The sequence below is a fragment of the Elephas maximus genome, chromosome 9 (genome assembly GCF_024166365.1).
Source record: "Elephas maximus indicus isolate mEleMax1 chromosome 9, mEleMax1 primary haplotype, whole genome shotgun sequence".
Classification (NCBI taxonomy): domain Eukaryota; kingdom Metazoa; phylum Chordata; class Mammalia; order Proboscidea; family Elephantidae; genus Elephas; species Elephas maximus.
This window is the reverse complement of record NC_064827.1, coordinates 63,778,094-63,798,319: the sequence shown is the minus strand read 5'-3', so window position 1 is coordinate 63,798,319 and position 20,226 is coordinate 63,778,094. Positions and strand designations below refer to the sequence as shown.

At 48.1% G+C, this 20,226-nt stretch overlaps 1 protein-coding gene across 6 annotated transcripts in view; it reads left to right on the top strand.

The window, feature by feature from the left end:
* The window catches only part of WHRN (whirlin), a 97,950-nt gene that overhangs the window by 22,423 nt on the left and 55,301 nt on the right, over positions 1 to 20,226 (top strand). For all 6 annotated transcript variants that reach the window (XM_049895087.1, XM_049895086.1, XM_049895085.1 and 3 more), the window contains exon 2: positions 6,170 to 6,388. In XM_049895087.1, the coding sequence (XP_049751044.1) occupies positions 6,170 to 6,388 (219 nt within the window). The remainder of the gene's footprint in view (positions 1 to 6,169; positions 6,389 to 20,226) is intronic.

The window sequence follows — 20,226 nt, the reverse complement described above, 5'->3', positions numbered from 1 at the left end:
GATTTAGGTAGTGTGGACATTTTATCAATATTAAGTCTTCCAATCCATGAACATGGAACATCTTTGGATTTATTTAAGTCTTCTGTAATCTCTTTCAGCAGTGTCTTATGTTTTATATAGTTCATTGTGTAAGTCCTTCATATCCCTGGTTAGATTTATTCCTAGGTATTTTATTCTCTTAGATGCTATTGTAAGTGGAATCATTTCCGTAATTTCCCTTTCAGATTTCTCGTTGCCGTTGTAGAGAAACCCAACTGATTTTTGTAGTTTACGTTATCTTAATAATCCTTACAGCAGTTGCATTTTAAATGTAGAAACAGGCACAGAGGGGTTAGGTAACTTGCTCTGTGCCACACAGCAAGTGAACAGCTGCACCAAGATTGTAGCCCCTTGTGTCTGAACCCAAAGCCCCAGCTAGGCAGGTGGGGCCAGGAGGAGCAGCTATGCAGCATCCTTTCCTACCTTCTCAGAACCGCATAGCGGGACCTGGGCCTTCACCCAGCTCTCCGTCCTGAGTTTGAGTGTCTCTGTTTCCTGGAAGAGAAAACGTTGCCCCTCGAGGTCTGTGCTCTGAAATAAGCTGGATGACTCCCCAGCCCCTCCCCGTTTCACAACATTCCATGTCTTTATTCGGAACTTTTCCGGAACACTTTTTCTGTACCTGCCCCTCAGGAGAGTAGTCTAGTAAATAGCCTGTGATCGTGTCCACCTCGTGTATCCACGTTTTTGAAGACAGGCGTGCGTGTATGTCTGCCGAGTTAACACATCTCCCCTGTTGCGTGGCTCTCTCCCGTTGGTTTCTTAGTCTTCTGCTGAGCTGAGACGTGTCAGCCTGGTCTGTGATTTTGGGGTTTCAGAGTCTGTTCTGAAGAGCTGAGTGAGGCAAATTTGCCTCCCGAGATCACTAGTCCAAGTAACAAGTTATTAAGTTTGAAAGCATTCACATATAATTTACATTTCCGTCATCGCAGTGCGCCGCCTGAATAGTCATCTGTGATTGATGGTTTCTTCGCTGTGCCATCTGCCAGGTCAGACTGAGGCTTCTGTACGGTCTGACGTGGCAGAACGGAGCCCCTTGGTGGAGCTCCACCACTCACGCGATCCACGCGTGGGAGCGTGGTGCTTTGAGGAGCGCCCTTCCTTGAGGTGGACTCTCTCTGGATCTCCCACTTTTTCTTTTTAGCCATAGTTCACTGAATTCTTAAGTAACAGGCACTGTGCTAATAGGGTTCCTTTACTTAAATAGAGAGAGTGGAATGGTGATCTTCATTTTACAGGAGAGGAAACTGATGAACAGAGAGGTTTGGTAACATGCATGAAGTGGCACAGCTAATAAGTCACTGATTGAGCAGATTGGCTGATCCTGCAGGGTTGCCATAGTAGGAGAGGGATGTTGTTGGTGGAAAGTCACCAGCAGGCACAGAGCATGCAGGTTGCTTTAATGTAGGTGTTGGAGGCAACTTACCTTCGTCAGGTGGCTGTTTATACAGTGGTAGTCCCACTAGAGGGGCATCTCCGGCCCTTGGATCCCTCCCATGGTCTCTACTGCTGATGATAAGCCTGGTTGGGGCACACATCCTGCCACACCTGAGACATTTCATCTGCCCTTCTCAAGTTTTCTTAAACCCTCTCGGCCCCTCCCTACCGACATGGAACCTCAGAGTGCCCAGGCTCCAGGAGCTGTTATTAACCGTGGCACATCCTGAGCACTCCCTGCTTAAATGGGGAAAACTGAGGACGGTTTGCCAGGCCCAGATCTCAGGCCTGCCTGCCTTCTATCCCAGCATGTCCCCCAGCTCCTGATAGCTCCACTGCTGTGACCTGTGAACAAGTACATACAGCCTTTCCTTCTAAATGTGGCCGTAAACCAGAGACAGAGGTTAAACTTATGCCAGGACCTTTACAAATCAGTGAATCCAACCTGCTCTTGCCAGATGGCAAAACCGGCCTCCAGCAAGGAGGAGAAGTAGCCCCAGTCGCCCAGCATGCCGGGTGGCACGGCAGTGACATATCTGGGTCTCTGTCCCCCGGGGCTGAGCACTTCCTAGTTTGCCCTGCTGCTAATGGCTGCTTGCTGAGAGCCTGCTAGTGCTTATGTAAAATGATTGGCCTGGGGCACCTAACCTCATGATACCAGAGGTGGCCCAAGCCAGGGGGTCACGGTCATGGCCTTGAGTGACTGTGAAAGTTAAGGGGGAACCCTTATTAGGGAGGGCTCACCAGCCAGCTTTCTTTGGAATTAACTGTTCAATTAACGCTACCCTTCAAAATAATTAAGCTATCGTTTGTAAAAATGGAGGCAGGAGGCAAGAAGAACGTAGACACCGACTTTTTGGACCAGCCTCTTCCTCTCCTTTCCTCCTTGGCCACTGCACCAAGATCACATTCCGAGAGCCTGCTTAGGATGGGGACAGTGCTGTCTCAGGAACCTTGTTTTTCTTTAGTTTTGCCAGAATTATAACAAAGAAGGCGGCAGAGGAAGATGATATCCTTGCTCCCCAAGACCCAAAGAAAGCCCACATTCATTTCCCAAAGAAGAGCTAATATCAGAGGTCACCATACAGCCTAAACTTGAGTGGTCATTAGATATTCTGGCCCCACACTCTCATGGTGGGGAAATGGGGGCAGGGAGGGGAAGGGGCCTTCCAGGGTGCATCTCCTGTCTGGGCTGGGCTTCTCAGACCTGTGTTCTGTCTGTCCTTTCTCATTTCAGTCTTTCAAGGTCCCCTCCTGTGGAATGTTGGGGTGGTGGAGTGTGGGAGACTCAGTGACCTCCCAGCCCTCTCCGGCACTAGCTCTCCCGTGGTGTTCTCATCAAAGACATTACCTGCCTCTTGTTCTCAAGGTTGCTGCTTGCCTATTTATAGAACTGACCAGGAGAATTCCGCTGTGGCCTGCGATAAAGAATACAAATGATGCTGTGCGCATTTTTTTTCATTCTCTCACCTGCTTTTCTTTTCCCATTCCTTGGAGGATGCTTTTGTACACCGTGGTTTTCCTTCTCCATGTAGACTTTCCAGGGAAAGGAGGGGAGTGGGCTCTGCCATTTGTTGAGCTCCTACCGTGTGCAGAGGCGCCAGGCTTCCTGCTTCATGTGCCTTATGTCACTTAAACCATATAACCCTGAGAGGGGGTCGTGTTCTTCTCTCCATTTCGTGCGTGCGGCTTTGAGAGGGGACGTGACTGGCCTCAGACACTCAGCCAACAAGGAGCAGAAACGTGACTTACATCCAGTTCTTCCCGACTCCAAAATCTATGTTCTTTCCTCATTCACCATTCTGTCCCTAACTCTAGCACAGACGAATAAGGTGACTGCAGAGATGGTGTCTGTGAATGTTATGCTTTCTTTGGGGAGTAGTTACTTCCTCTGGAGCCCTGGTGGCGCAGTGGTTAAGCACGTGGTTGCTCGAAAGTTTGGCGGTTCAAACCCGCCAAGTGGCTCTGCAGGAGAAAGACCTGGTGATTCTGCTCCCCTAAAGATTACAGTCGAGAAAACCCTATGGGGCAGCTCTGTCTGTCACATGGCGTTGCTATGAGTTGGAATCAACTTGATTGCACCTAACAACCCGTTTACTTTATCACCTGCGCAAGTTGGCCAGTTTTTTCTGAGAACCTACTGTGTGCCAGGTGAATCCTTGTCTCATCAGGCTGTACACGTCGTGAGGATATGCCTGCTTTGCTCGATGCAGGCCCAGCACACAGTAGGTCCTCAGTAAACCCTTGTTGAGTGAATGATGGGCTCAGCTGTCTAGGGAGGGAGTGGAGAAGGAGGCAACAAGTGGAAGTTGGGACAACCTCCTGAGCAGCGAGTTGTGGTCACCGAGAAGGTAGCAGCGGCAGGGAAGAAGGTTGGGAAGACATCACAAAAGATGCAGCCTCAGAGGCTTCTGCTGACACCTGTGCCCTGGACCAGCTTTCCACTCTGCTCTGGCAGAAGCCTGCCTGGCCTTCGGCTTCCTTCATCATGCTCCTCGAACTTAACAGATTTTATTTTCCTGACTGTTCCATCAGGAGCGTACCAGGGAACGCTAAAAGAGCACCGTAAATCTTTCCCTGCTCGTCTTATCAAAAATCTTTTTTAAGCCAGAATTTTGGAGAGCTGCCACCCTCTTGTTATCCCTGCACTGGGGACCAGCTGTTAGCTGTGGAATTAAGGGACCAGGTACCTCCTGGTTTACCTCTCTCTCCCCTGGTAGTGGCTCCAGTGTCAGACTGTCCCTCTGCACAGGCCTCTGCCCAGCCGGGGCTCTCCACTTGCCTTTGAAAGCTCTGCCCTTGCTCCGTAGGTCCGTCTTGTCTGTTGAGAGTGTTTGCAAGTCAGGGAACTTGAGTGAGTGACAGATTCAAACAAGCTTGGAGTAGCCAGGGAACTAAGTGTCCCCCTCTTTTTAAAGCATATTATTATTATTTTTTCTGATAATGAAAGCAACGTGCCCTCTTTGTGGAACATTTGGAAAAATATTGAGAAACAGGAGGAGCCAAAAAATAATCACCAACAGTCCTGCCACTCAGAGAGAAGCACTGCTAGCATCTTGGCACATTGCTTCTCAGTTTCTCTTTTCCTGCATGACTTTCTCTTAACATAGCTGATGTATTACCGCAGACCTGATTTATATACTTTTGACCCTGCTTAACATTAAAATATATCCACGTTTTCATGACATTGCAGACTCCTTATAAATATGATTTTAATGGAAGCATAAAATTTCAGTATGTGTAGAACCATCACTTATTCGAACAGCCTCCCAGTTGTGGGGCATGTTTGCTGTTAATCCTCGTGCTAAGGGGATTGTTTTCCTAAATAAAAAACCAGTTGCCTTCAAGTCGATTTCAACTCATGGCAACCCCATGTGTGTCAGAGTAAAACTGTGCTCCATAGGATTTTCAGTGGCCGATTTTTTGGAAGTAGATCAGGAGGCCTTTTTTCCAAGGAGCCTCTGAGTGGCCTTGAACTTCCAACCTTTTGGTTAACAGCCAAATGTGTCAACTCAGGTACTCCTGTGTCCGGAATAAATGCCTGCATTTCAGCTCCAGGTGCATTGTGGGAAAGTAAGATGGCCCATCTCAGCTTTCCCCCAGGGCATAGTGTTCAGACTTAACCTTTGTGGTTGTTCCATCCTTAGGTGGGAAAATGTAGGATATAAGTAGTATCTACACTCAGAATTACATACTATGGGAAAGGAACCCCTCGCTAATTGTGTGGTGAAGTGATTTCCTGCAATTTCTTCATCTGAATAACAGGACCCTTGCCCAGAGGACTGGCTTCCCTGAGGGTTTTATGAGCTGATGCATGTCGGGTGCAGCACAGAGGGCCCAACACTGCAGGTCCTTTATAAATGTTTAAGCCATTGTTATCATCAATACCTTTGTCTCTTGACCCTCTTGTCTGGTATTGTGTCAGGGTCCCCACTACCCCCAGGTTCGGTGATTCTCTAGAAAAACTCACAGGACTCACCATATAGTCAGTTGAACTCACAGCTAGGATTTATTACAATGAAAGGACACAAAGCAAAATCAGCAAAGAGAAAAGGTGTGTGGGGTGAAGTCTGGGGAAACCAGGCACAAGCTTCTAAGAGTCCTTTCCTGGGGGAGTCACATGGATATACTTAATTCCTCCAGCATTCAAATGTGATGACGCTTGCAAAATGCGGTCTACCAGGGATACTCGATAGAGACTCAGCACCTAGGTTTTTGCTGGGGCCTGGTCATGTAGGCACCCTCTGCCTGTAGCAACATTCCAGACTCCCAGAAGGACAACAGGTGTTCAGCATAAACCACATGGTTTGCACAACCAGTCTAGGTACAGTGAGCTGCTTAAGTAAGGAATGGTGGGAGCACTCCCCAAATGGAGGTTACCAGACTAGAGCCAAGGACCAACCTCGTAAGTAGGACTTTCTAAGGATAATAGTCACAGGCCTGACATGCTAACTCCTTCTGCACAGGTGTGCTAAGAGATTATATTTCTTGTATTTGAACCATTTCAAGATATGGGTGGGCAGATGTTCCCATTTCCATAGGGCAAAACCGAGGGCTAGGTAAGGGAAGAAACTTAGGGGCTGGCTTCCTACTCTGTGTGTGAAATCCTGGGAGGAAACGAGGTTCTGGGTAATGGGAAAATGTCCCTCACCACCCCCACTTCCTGCTAACCCACGTGTCCCTTTCTCTCTAGGCTCTGAAGGGCTCCAAGAAGCTGTTGCTGTCTGTGTACTCAGCGGGGCGTATCCCGGGGGGCTACGTCACCAACCACATCTATACCTGGGTGGACCCGCAGGGCCACAGCACCTCCCCACCCTCCAGCCTGCCCCAGCCCCACGGCAGCTCCCTGAGGCAGTGTGAGGGTGACCGGAGGAGCACCCTGAACCTCCTGCAAGACGGGGATGAGAAAAAGGTGAGCTGTCCTGCCTCAGCCTGGCAGGCTGGGTCGGGGGGTGGTGGGGGTGGGGAAGGCTGGCCCCTGAGATACCATTCTTTTGCCCTACCCAGAACAGGGAAGCTTCTTAGAGGCTGGAAGAAGGGGCTTGGTTCTTCTGGGGCTTTGTGTCCTTCCCTCAAGTACCTGAAGGAATTTGGATTGTTTTTGACTGTGCGTTGTATATTACGATACAGGCTAAACTGCTGTAATAAAAAGTGATTTAAATAAGCTAGATGATTTCTCCCTCATATAGCAGAATAGAGGGACAGCCTGTGCTGGGGGACAGCCCCACTCCATGTGTTATTGGGACCTACACTTCCTCTTATTGTTGCATCATTCCTAGTTGAAATTGGGCCATGCTGGGCCCCTGTTCCTTCTCCCTTGGAAATGGGAAGAGAGAAAGCTCCAAACTTCTCTTTAAATTAGAGATAATTTAGTTCCCATTGGTCCAGACTCAGGCACATAGTCACATGCAGCTGCCAGGACTCCTGGCTCCATGCTCCATGGGGAACCTTTTCCAGTGGGGGATTTGGGTTGCAAGCATTAGAACTCGGCCCTGGCTAACTTATACAGGGTAGGAATATACTGGAAGGGTGTGAGTAGTCACAGAGTTGAAGCTGAGGGACTCGGGGTGTAGCTTCCATGAAGAAGACGATCCTTACCATTTGCATGCTTTGTGTTCTTCCTCTCAAGGTTCATAGTCCATAGAGGGAGCACGTGACTGGCTGACGGAGGCCAGGACACGTCGATTGACAGCCCCATGAAGACTTAGCCAGTGGGGGAGGGATAGTTGCCCATAGTACCATTACCAGTTGCCATGGAGTCAATTTCTGACTCGTGGCGACCCCATAGGTGTCAGAGTACAACTGTGCTCTCTGGGGATTTCAATGGCTGACTTTCTGGAAATAGATCTCCAGGCCTTTCTTCTGAGTTGCCTCTTGGTAGACTCGAATCTCCAGCCTTTTAGTTAGGCAGCTGAGCATATCAAATGTTTTCACCACCCAGAACTGCAAAGCACCATTAGGGTGCTGTAACGTGAAGAAAGGAGACAGGGGTGCTGGGTAGGCACCCCTACAGGGTTCCCCAAGGCCTTGACTGTAATTTTTAAAAAAGAGATGCTGAGAAATGCCTCCCCCTGATGTTTTAAACTTTCTCTCTGGGCATGCAGTATGCCCTATGGTTGCCCTGGGACTGAGAATGTAATCCTTTAGAACAGTGTTTTAGGATCTTGACGCTGATAGCCAGGAGGCCACAGAGAATGGGGCTCCAGCCAAGTGCCTTCCCTCTGGAGACTCTTTCTCTGCGCTCCTTTTCCTGTCGATAAGACCGTAACATTTATTTGATGTGTTTGTGTTCTTTGCTCAAACGTCAATATGCAGGATGAGGTGGTGATCACAGCGTGAGGCACCGAGGCTACTAGTTGGTATGCACTGCGGGCATCCGCCTGGGCCTCTGCCAGGTTGCCTGGGCTGGGTGGGAGCTGGGGTGGGCTAGTGCCCCCTTCCAGTGGCATCACTAGGGGGAACACGGGGTGCAGAGCACACTGGTTGACATTGTCAGAGGCGGTGACATCAAAATGACTGTCTATAAAAATATCCCTGTAGTTATAACGGCAAAAACCGTTTTTGTAACCCCAGCTTACATGTATCAGCATACCTACAAGGCTAGAACTCTGTGCTCATTTACTTTCTGAATGTGCTAATGCACCCTGTCAGAGCTGTCATTATTACCCAATTACAATCAAACTTCCAGTCATGCCATTTCCTCTGCCCTCACTACAAGCACGTACTGTGGTTTTCGTGGCTGCCCGTTGTTTTTATAGTCGCTGAGTTTGTCAAATTATCTGGTGTTTTAGCTACAATGTTGTGGTAATTATAATTAGTATTTGTGAACCCATATCATGAATTTTTTGAGAATGAAGTAGTAATTAAAGGAAAAGAAGGAGTGCTATATGGGAATTACGATTTACGAGTAACATTACTACAAAAATCGTTACTGAGGGTTCTGTGTGGTCTGGTACAGGAGGAGGTCCATGGGGGGACGGGGAACACCCTGAGTTCCCACACTGTCAGTGATGCCGCTGCCCCCTCCCCACCAGGATGTTGCTCTCTGGAAATCTTCACAAGAGCAGGGATGAGAGAGAGAGGCTGCCTATGGTGTTGAGTCATTTTCAAGGCCAGCCTTCAAATGTTGGGCAGAGAGCTAGCTTTATTTTTGTCTCCAGCCCTTCCCTGTGCCGGGCGTGGTGCTTAGGGTAACAGTGATCCCTAATGGAGGGCTCACTGTGTGCAGACAGTGTTCTGAGCCCTGTATTCACAGCATCTTACTAAATCCTCCCAGCCACCCCGCAGGTATGTTTCATGATCCCCAGTTTGCGGAAGACGAATCCAACTCACCACTGTGTCCACTAGGACCCACGAGTGATTCGTTGTTGTTGTTAGGTGCTGTTGAGCCGGTTCCGACTCATAGTGACCCTATGCACAACAGAACAAAACACTGCCCGGTCCTGCGCTATCCTTACAATCGTTGTTATGCTTGAGCTCATTGCTGCAGCCACTGTGTCAATCCATCTCGTTGAGGGTCTTCCTCTTTTCCACTGACCCTGTACTCTGCCAAGCATGATGTCCTTCTCCAGGGACTGATCCCTCCTGACAACATGTCCAAAGTATGTAAGACGCAGTCTCGCCATCCTTGCCTCTAAGGAACATTCTGGCCACACTTCTTCCAAGACAGATTTGTTCGTTCTATTGGCAGTCCATGGTATATTCAATATTCTTCGCCAACACCACAATTCAAAAGTGTCAACTCTTCTTTGGTCTTCCTTATTCATTGTCCAGCTTTCATGTGCATATGATGTGATTGAAAATACCATGGCTTGGGTCAGGCGCACCTTAGTCTTCAGGGTGACATCTTTGCTCTTCAACACTTTGAAGAGGTCCTTTGCAGCAGATTTGCCCAATGCAACACGCCTTTTGATTTCTTGACTGCTGCTTCCATGGCTGTTGATTGTGGCTCCAAATAAAATGAAATCCATGACAACTTCAGTCTTTTCTCTGTTTATCATGATGTTGCTCATTGGTGCGGTTGTGAGGATTTTTGTTTTCTTTATGTTGAGGTGTAATCCATACTGAAGGCTGTGGTCTTTGATCTTCATTAGTAAGTGCTTCAAGTCCTCTTCACTTTCAGCAAGCAAAGTTGTGTCATCTGCATAACGCAGGTTCCTAATGAGTCTTCCTCCAATCCTGATGCCCCGTTCTTCTTCATATAGTCCAGCTTCTCAGATTATTTGTTCAGCATACAGATTAAATAGGTATGGTGAAAGAATACAACCTTGACACACACCTTTCCTGACTTTAAACCAATCAGTATCCCCTTGTTATGTCCAAACAACTGCCTCTTGATCTATGTAAAGGTTCCTCATGAGCACAATTAAGTGTTCTAGAATTCCCATTCTTCGCAATGTTATCCATAGTTTGTTATGATCCACACAGTCGAATGCCTTTGCATAGTCAATAAAACACAGGTAAACATCCTTTTGGTATTCTCTGCTTTCAGCCAGACTCCATCTGACATCAGCAACGATATCGCTGGTTCCACGTCCTCTCCTGAAACCGGCCTGAGTTTCTGGCAGTTCCCTGTAGATATACTGCTGCAGCCGCTTTTGAATGATCTTCAGCAAAATTTTGTTTGCGTGTGATGTTAATGATATTGTTCTATAATTTCCACATTCGGTTGGATCACCTTTCTTGGGAATAGGCATAAATATGGATCTCTTCCAGTGAGTTGGCCAGGAAGCTGTCTTCCATATTTCTTGGCATAGATGAGTGAGCACCTCCAGCGCTGCATCTGGGTGTTGAAACATCTCAATTGATATTCTGTCAATTCCTGGAGCCTTGTTTTTCACCAATGCCTTCAGAGCAGCTTGGACTTCTTCCTTCAGTACCATCGGTTCCTGATCATATGCCACCTCTTGAAATGGTTGAATATCGACTAATTCTTTTTGGTATAATGACTCTGTGTATTCCTTCTATCTTCTTTTGATGCTTCCTGCGTCATTTAATATTTTCCCCGTGGAATCCTTCACTATTGCAACTCGAGGCTTGAATTTTCTTCAGTTCTTTCAGCTTGAGAAACGCTGAGCGTGTTTTTCCCTTTTGGTTTTCCATCTCCAGCTCTTTGCACGTGTCATTATAATACTTTACTTTGTCTTCTCTAGGGGCCCTTTGAAATCTTCTGTTCAGTTCTTTTACTTCATCAATTCTTCCTTTTGCTTTAGCTGCTCGACATTCAAGAGCAAGTTTCAGGGTCTCCTCTGACATCCATCTTGGTCTTTTCTTTCTTTCCTGTCTTTTCAGTGAACTCTTACTTTCTTCTTGGATGATGTCCTTGATGTCATTCCACAACTCGTCTGGTCTTCGGTCACTAGTGTTCAGTGCATCACATCTGTTCTTCAGATGGTCTCTAAATTCAGGTGGGATATACTCAAGGTCATATTTTGGCTCTCGTGGACTTGCTCTGATTTTCTTCAAGTTCAGCTTGAACTTGCATATGAGCAATTGATGGTCTGTTCCACAGTCGGCCCCTGGCCTTGTTCCGACCGATGATATTGAGCTTTTCCATTGTCTCTTTCCACAGATGTAGTCAATTTGATTTCTGTGTGTTCCATCTGGCGAGGTCCGTGTGTACAGTCACCGTTTAAGTTGGTGAAAGAAGGTATTTGCTGCTAACAAGCGACCATCTAAGGTGCATCAACTGGTCTCAACCCATCTGGATCAAAGGAGAATGAAGAACACTAAGGTCACAAAGTAATTATGAGCCGAAGAGATAGAAGGGGCCACATGAACTAGAGACTTACATCATCCTGAGACCAGAAGAACTAGGTGGTGCCCGGCCACACCGATGACTGCCCTGACAGGGAGCACAACAGAGAACCCCAGAGGGACCAGGAGAATAGTGGGATGCAGACCCCAAATTCTCATAAAAAGACCAGACTTAATGGTCTGACTGAGACTAGAAGAATCCCGGTGGTCGTGGTCCCCAAACCTTCTGTTAGCCCAGGACAGGGACCATTCCAGAAGACAACTCATCAGACGTGGATTAGACTGGACAATGGGTTGGAGAGAGATGCTCGTGAGGAGTGAGCTACTTGTATCATGTGGACACTTGAGACTATGTTGGCATCTTCTGTCTAGAGGGGAGATGGGAGGGTAGAGGGGGTTAGAAACTGGCAAAACAGTCACGTAAGGAGTGACTGGAATGAAGGAGCGGGCTGACTCATTGAGGGGAGAGTAAGTGGGAGTACGTAGTAGTAAGGTGTGTATATGTGAGAGACTGACTTGATTTGTAAACTTCCACTTAAAGCACAATAAAAATTATTAAAAAAAAAAAAAAGGTATTTGCAATGAAGAAGTCTTTGGTCTTGCAGAATTCTATCATTTGATCTCTGGCATTGTTTTTATCACCAAGGCCATATTTTCCAACTACTGATCCTTCTTCTTTGTTTCCAACTTTCACATTCCAATCACCAGTAATTATCAATACATCTTGATTGCATGTTCAATCAATTTCAGACTGCAGCAGCTGATAAAAATCTTCTATTTCTTCATCTTTGGGCCTAGTGGTTGGTGCATAAATTGGAATAATAGTCGTATTACTGGTCTTCCTTCCTTATAGGTGTACGGATATTATCCTATCACTGACAGCATTATACTTCAGGATAGATCTTGAAACGTTCTTTTTGTCAATCAGTGCAACACCATTCCTCTTCGAGTTGTCATTCCCAGCACAGTAGACTATATGATTGTCTGATTCAAAATGGCCAATACCAGTCCATTTCAGCTCACTAATGCCTAGGATATTGATGTTTATGCTTTCCATTTCATTTTTGACGATTTCCAGTTTTCCTAGATTCATACTTCTTACATTCCAGGTTCCGATTATTAATGGATGTTTGCAGCTGTTTCTTCTCATTTTGAGTTGTGCCACATCAGCAAATGAAGGTCCCAAAAGCCTTACTCCATCCACGTCATTAAGGTCAACTCTACTTTGAGGACGCAGCTCTTCCCCAGTCACCTTTTGAGTGCCTTCCAACCTGGGGTGCTCATCTTCCAGCACTATACCAGACAGTGTTCCACTGCTATTCATAAGGTTTTCACTGGCTAATGCTTTTCAGAAGTAGACTGCTGGGTCCTTCTTCCTAGTGTGTCTTAGTCTGGAAGCTCAGCTGAAACCTGTCCTCCATGGGTGACCCTGCTAGTATCTGAATACCAGTTGCATAGCTTCCAGCATCACAGCAACACACAAGCCCCCACAGTACGACACAGTACGACAAACTGACAGACGCGTGGGGGACTAGTGAGTCAGCAAATATTTATTAAGCACCGACGGTGTGCCTGATGCTGTTACAGGAGGTGGAAATAAAACAGTAGACAGAAGAGTTGAAGACTTTGCACTGGGGAAGCTACCAGTGAGGTAGCAGGGAGACTGAGACAGTAGTCCAGTAGTGAACATAAATGAGCAAGGCAATTAAGTGATGAAACTTTTTGGAAGGAAATAAAACCAGGAAAGGGGATAGAGAGTGATGGGGAGGGGGAGCTGCTTTAAATCAGGTGGTCAGGGAGGGCCTCTCTGAGAGGATGACTTCTGAGCTGAGACCAAGAGAATGAGAAGGAGCCATCATGTTCATTTCTAGGGCTGAAAATCCTAGACAGGACGGCATGTGCAAGACCCTGAGGTAGGAAAAAGCCTGGTGTCTTCAAGACTTGGAGAGAAGGACCCTGTCACTGGAGTTCAGTGGGTGGGAGGTGGTGTGAGATAAGGTTCCCTCTGGGAATCTTGAAGTAACTTTTATAAGAATGCAGAAGGCAGAGGCTGAGAGACTCATGCTCTGGGGAGGCCCAGATGCCACAGGAGGCAGGAGATGCCTTGAACCAAACTGGAGAGTGGTCTTCACAGGCCTTTCAGCTCCAAACTGAAGCTTCTACTCTACTTCCTCTTCCTCCCCTTCCTAACACAACGTGGAAACCCCATTTCCTTCTTGGGGAGGGGCATGGGGGCAGTGTCTCTGGAGGCCCAGCCTGCTATTGGCTGTCTGAGCCTGGGTCCTGCTGGGCTCTGATCCTCTCTTCTCTAGCAGCCTGGTCTCACCTTTGAATATTCCAAATAGCCATGGCTAGACTCCTGGACTTCCCATGCAGAACTTCAGAAATCCTAAACACAACTCCAACGGAGATGCACGTTCTAGGGAAATGAGTTCTCGAGGCCATAGTGATTAAAAATCATGACATGTAGCAAAATTATCCTTGGAAACTCATTAGCCGTCCACTGAAGCTGGTTCTAGTTTTGTATGTTCTTCCCCATGTTCAAGTGTGAGAATTGCCATATGAGACTGAAGGAAGGAATGGAACATTCTCTCTGGGGATCAAGCCCATCTACTTTCAAGTCCCTGTTACATCCTCTCAGGCAAATGGGGCAAGGCACAGCACTCCTTATTGTTCTAGCTTCCCACTGGGGTTACTCCATTCTGTGCTGGCCCTAAACCTCCATAATAAATTAGAATAAATTTGTTCCGAGGATTAACTGTGACAGGGTCAGTATGGCAGAGATGCTAAGTCACTGGAGCCAGGCTCCCTGGGTTCAGATCCTGGCTCTGCCACTTGGCAGGTATGTGACTGTGGACAAGTTACATAACCTCTGTGTGCCTTGGTTTCCTCCTCTGTAAGATTAGACAGTGGTAGGGCCTACTCTACCCACTACTGTGTAAGCTCCATGGCTCAGGAATCTGGTTCTGTGTCCAGGTGCATCCATTGTGCCCTGATCAGGGCCTGGCACAGCATAAACTAAAAACTAAAGATTAAAAAAGCCAAAGTAATTCCTGCCAAGTCGCCTCCGACTCATGGTGACCCCATGTGTGCAGAGTAGAACTGCTCCATAGGGTTTTCATGGCCATGACCTTTCAGAAGCAGATTGTGAGGCCTTTCTTCTGAGGTGCCTCTAGGTGGATTTTAACTGCCAACCTTTCAGTTAGTAGCCATACTTAACTGTTTGCACCACCTGCAGACTCCTGGCACAGCATAGATGCTCAATAATTGCTACGTAAATGATTGAATTAAAGGGAAAACGCCTTGCCTAGGGCCCAGCACATAGTAGGGGCTTGATAAATGTTTGCTGGGTTTGAATCTAAGTCCTCTGTGATCAGGCCCACGTACACTTCTTTGCAAAGTTACAAGGAAGAGCCTGGCTACCTGCTTCCCAAAGGGGCATTTTTCAGTGAGGCCTCTGTACAGCTGCCATTGTCATGCCCTTGGGCATTGGCGCCCAACCTCTCAACCTCCAGGGAAAGGAAGGCATGTTCTTCATTTCTACCACCTCTGCTTCATCTACAGGGGAGCTGACACTCACCCAAGGTGAAGTCTCCAGGCCTTAGGTTTTGGGGTTCTTACTTGGTCAGCTAGGGCCAAGAGGGTAGAGGAAAATTTTTGTGCTGCACTCGGGCCATTTGTAGTTTTATTATGGCACCTCCTCACTGACATGCAGATCAACCCTGAGCTCCCGTGAACAACAAACTGCTCTTTAGTCCTGATTGTAGAGGGGCAGCGTATGGCACATGCAGAACGTTGACAGCAATGCAGAGAAGGACTGTCAGAAGAAGGCTTCTTTTGCTTCTGATGTTTCCACAGGTCACACTTACATTGTTGTCACCCCAATGCATGGGCTATTTCAGCAACAGCAGAGAGGCTTGTGTGGTTGTAGAGCAGAGAATGACACGGGATGCATTGGCCATCAGGACAGAGAGGTGATGGGAGCCAGGTCAAGTAGGACCTCACAGGCCTCTGGGAGAGTCTGGAGATTTTACTCTGAGTGAGATGGGAGCCATGGCAGAGCTTCGAGCAGAGCAGGGACATGTTGCAAGTCAGTTTTCAACAGGATCACCCTGGATGCTGGATGGAGGTTAAACTGCAAGAGCAAGGGTGGAAGTCTCGAGGAGTCCAGTCATCTCAATCCTTACAAGAACCCTGATAGATGATATATCAGGAATGCTTTTGGCTGCATGAGGGAGCCCTGGTGGCACAGTGGTTAAATGCTCAGCTGCTAACCAAAAGGTCAGTGGTTCAAACCCACCAGCTACTCCTCGGGAGAAAGATGTGGCAGTCTGCTTCCGTAAAGATTACAGCCTTGGAAACCTCATGGGGCAGTTCTGCTCTGTCCTACAGGGTCACTATGAGTCAAAATGGCAGTAGGTTTTTAAAAATTTTGGGGGGTTGTGTATAACAGAAAACCTATAATACAGAAGTTTAAACTTTAAGAGTGTTTATTGTTTTCTTGAGAAGTGGAGTTCCAGGCAGCACCAGGTGTGGTTTGCCAGGTCGTGAGTCTGTCTTTCTCTGTTGCTGGCTTTTGCCTCAGGCTCCTGGCTTCTCAGCTGCAGAATGGCAGCCACTGCTCCAACACCACAACCTCCCACAGCCACAGCTGTGTCGCGTTGAAAGCAGGTGGGCAGAGGGGGAGGGAGCCCTTTTCTTCCTGTGCCTCTCTCTTTTCAGAGTCCCCCAGCAAACATCCCCCCATGTCCCTTTGGCCAAAACTGACCCAGAGCTACTCATGTCCATACCAGTCCCTGCCAAAGGGAAATGAGATGACTAGACTGGCGTCGTCTCCTGGGGCTGCCCATGGTGCTTGCTGGGTAGTCAGGATTCTATGGCTGGGGGCCATGGGATTTACTCCAAGGTTGCTGGGAGGAAAGGGCGGAACCAGGATATGAACTCAGGCCCGTGGGGGGCAGGATAGCATACTGGTTAAATGCCCAGGCTCTGCAGTCAGGCCAACCTGGCATCATAACCCATCTCTGCTGGCTGCCAACTGTGTAACTTTGCCCACATAACTTCACCTCTTTGAGCCTCCACTTCCTCACCTGGAAAATGGGAATAATAATGGAAACCTTATAGTGGGAGTGAAGGTTAAATGAGGTGATGAACATGAATAAAATGCTGAGCACAGTGCCGGGGACATAGGAAACACTCAGTGCATTTAGAGACTGTTAGGAGTATTACTCGTGGTGGTGGTATTATTTTCACCACGCTAGGCTGCCTCTCACCACGGTTTGCTTTTCCATAGGTGAGCTGTGTTTCCTGCCAAACACCAGGTGAATTTCCAGCCAGTGATTGAGGCAGATTACCCTTCGGTTGATAGAACTGTTACTACAATTCCGTGATAAAGACTCTGCTTTATTCCCACGTGGAGGATTTGTGGGGAGGTGCGGAGGTTTGCTTTCATCCTTAGTGTTCAGTGGCGGCTGCTGCAGAGACCCCTGCCATCTGTGTACTCCTGGGCTGCAGAGATGCCCCTCTCAGCTCTCTTCCCAGAAACGCCTTCATGTCCTGGAGCTGGGAGGGTCCCAGTGGGGTGGGGGGTGGGAGGGACTGACCCCCAGGTCACCTAGTCAGCCATGGGGGACCCCAGGCCAGGCCTGTTCCTTGCCCTGAAGGTACAGTCTGGAAGAGGGGTCTGTCCTGCCTGGGCACGGTGGGGCTTGAGGCGACAGCTGCCCACGCTCTGCTCAGCCAGCCTCACTGACCCCTCTGAGAGGTCTGAACACCACTACCTCACCCCTGCTGTCTCTGGGCACACACCCTCTCATCTTCCTGTGTGGGACATAGGAAACCCTCATGTATTTAGAGATCATTATTAATATTATTAGTGGTATTATTTTAACTGTTTGGGCTCCTCTCAGTCTCCACAGGGTTGCCTCCTCTTCTGCCCCCTCCTCCCAGAAATCGTCTTTCTAAAATACCCATCTGAGCCTGTCACTCTCCTGCTTAAACCCCGAGCTTGCTGGCCTGGCTCACAGGCTGACCTCTTCTCTTCCTCCCTCCTGCCACTTTCCAGCCGTACAAAACCCTCGTGGTTTCTCCAGTGGGCTTCGTTTTGTTCTGTGTCTGGGCCTTTGCACACATGGTTGCCCTGGAATGGTCATCTTCCCTCCTACTCCCCTGGCTGACCCTCAGCCTTCTGGGCTCAGTGACCATTTTTCTGGGAAGCTCTGCTTGAGGTCAGGCTCTTAGGAATGGACCCTGAGCTTGAGAGTTCCTGGAAGAGGTTTGTGGGAGAGTGCCCATGGCAGACAGAATCCCCCCACACGCCCAAGGATGTCCATGTCATCACCCCCAAAGTCTGTGAATAGGTTACTTTATATGGCAAAAGGGGCTTTGCAGATGTGATTAAGTTAAAGATCTTGAGATGGGAAGCGCATCCTGGCTTATCCAGGTAAGCCCAAGGTAATCACAAGGGTCCTTATAAGGAAGGCAAGAGGGCCAGAGTCAGAAAAAGGAGCTGTGATGATGGAAGCAGAGAGATATTGGAAGATGTTATACTGCTAGCTTTGAAGATAAAGGAAGGGGCCACGAAGCCAAGGAATATAGGCAGCCTCTAGAATCTGGAAAAGGCAAGGAAATGGATTCTCTCTCGAGCATCCAGAAACAATGCAGTTCTGTTGTCTCATTTTAGACTTCTGACCTCCAAGACTGTAAGATAATAAATTTGTGTTATTTTAAGCCATTAAGCTTGTGGTGTGGAAACCCCGGTGGCATGGTGGTTAAATGCTGTGGCTCCTAACCAAAAGGTTGGCAATTCGAATCCACCAGGTGCTCCTTGAAAACTCTGTGGGGCAGTTCTACTCTGTCCTATAGGGTCACTGTGAGTTGGAATCGACTCGATGGCAGTGGGTTCAGTTTTTGGTTTTTAAAGCTTGTGGCAATTTGTTACAGCAGCCTTTTGGGATCAACACTGGTGAAGGAGTGAGGGATGCAGGGCTGGGCAGAGGGAGAAGCTAGGCTATAATACAGGCACAACAGAGGCTTCAGCTGACCCCACGGGAGCTCTGAAGCTTGCATGGTCCTGCAGAGTTGTCCTGAATTGAGGCAAAGTGTCCTGGTTTCCCCCACCCCCTCTGGCCCCAGTCAGCTAGTCATTGGATGCAGACTGCTGCCATCCAGGGCTGTGGCACTGGGTGAGGCAGCTCCCTTCAGGCCAGGGCACTGCCCAGAGAGGACATAGCTGTGAGCCGTACCAGCAGCCAACACACCCAGCCCTAGGGTATTGAATGCCCTGGTCCTGAAGGGGGATTCATTATACCTTCCCAGTGGCACAAGCAGCTCCAGATTTTCCTCTCAGCATTGTCTTACCACACAGGGATGTCACTGTGAGTGTCTCAAGGTCAGGGACCAAGTCAAGATTCCTCTCTGAATATGTGCCCAGCACGGAGCCTGGCACAGATCAGGGCTTGGCAAATGTTTGGACGCTTCACACCTGCCTGGCCTATGAAGCTGCTTATGTTCCTCCCTGTGAGGAAGGCCTCACCATTCTTTCCAGGTTACACCTGGGGAAGCTTAGCCCAAAGGCTTATCCAAGATGGCAATGATGAAGATAATAAGGTAGCTGCCAAGGATTGTGTCCCCCCAAAATATCTGTCAACTTGATTGGGTCATGATTCCCCGTATTGTATAATTGTCTATCATTTTGTCATCTGATGTGATTTCCCTGTGTGTTGTAAATCCTGTCACTATGATGTTAATGAGATAGATTGGTGGCAGTTATGTTAATGAGATCTACAAGATTAGATAGTGTCTTAAGTCAGTCACTTTTGAGATATAAAAGAGGGAAATGAACAGAGACACGGGGACTTCATAACCACCAAGAAAGTAGAGTGGGAACAGAGCATGTCCTTTGGACCTGGGGTCCCTTGTGCTGAGAAACTCCTTGTCCAGGGAAAAATTGATGACAAGGACGTTCCTCCAGAGCCGACAGAGAGAAGGCCTTCCCCTGGAGTTGATGCCCTGAATTTGGACTTGTAACCTACTAGACTGTGAGTGAATAAATTTCTCTTTGTTAAAGCCATCCACTTGCGGTATTTCTGTTAGAGCAGCACTAGATGACTAAGACAGTAGCCAACATCTTCTGAGTGATTCTGCTGGGCCATACAGTGTTCTGCATGCATGGACCCATTCATTCCTAACAATAACCCAACAAAGTAGGTATAATTGTTTCCTCGAGGCACGGGGAGGGGCAGTAATTTGCCCATGGTCACACAGCTAGCAAGGATTCAGACCTCACAGTCTGGCTCCAGCGTCTGCGCAGGTAACCACCATACTGTGTCACATCACCTTCTAAATACACAGACATGAGGCTGAGCTTTGAACCCACATCACCTCCAGACCTATCCAAGCCTTGGAGCTGGTACTCTATCAGGGCTGGGGGATAGATCATGGGGGCCAAATGGTTGTTCCCATGTCTTCCTTGAAGTATCCACAGAGCCTGCCATTTCCAGGAGAACATCCCTTTCTCTGATACTCTGGGTGAGTGCTCACAAGTTTCCCTCCAGAGCTCAGGGCCCCACAGGTGCCCTCCTTCCTGATCTGGTTGTTCTCCTGACTGAGGAGTAAATTGGAGCTTGCCTTGAACTCAAGGGGACTCAGGGTTCCCCACTGAGCAGCTCCTTCTGGCATTGCCCCATCCTGACTTGCTGTGGAGTCCCCGGCCTTAGAACGAAACCCTGTAGAGTCACTGCGTCTTTTAGGCACTTTCCTGACATCAATCTGCCAGTCGATATGCACAAAATCACCACCTTTTGCTCCCAAGAGCCGGAGAAGCACAGCAAAGAAGAGCTCTAGGCTCTAGAGGTGGGCAGATCTGGCTAGATTGAAGCCCTGAAGTGGCCACGAGTTGGCCTTGAGTGTGTGACCTTGATGGGTTTCTGAACGCAACAGTTTCATCATGTGCAAAATGGAGCTACCATGGCTAATGGTTACTGAGTGTTTACT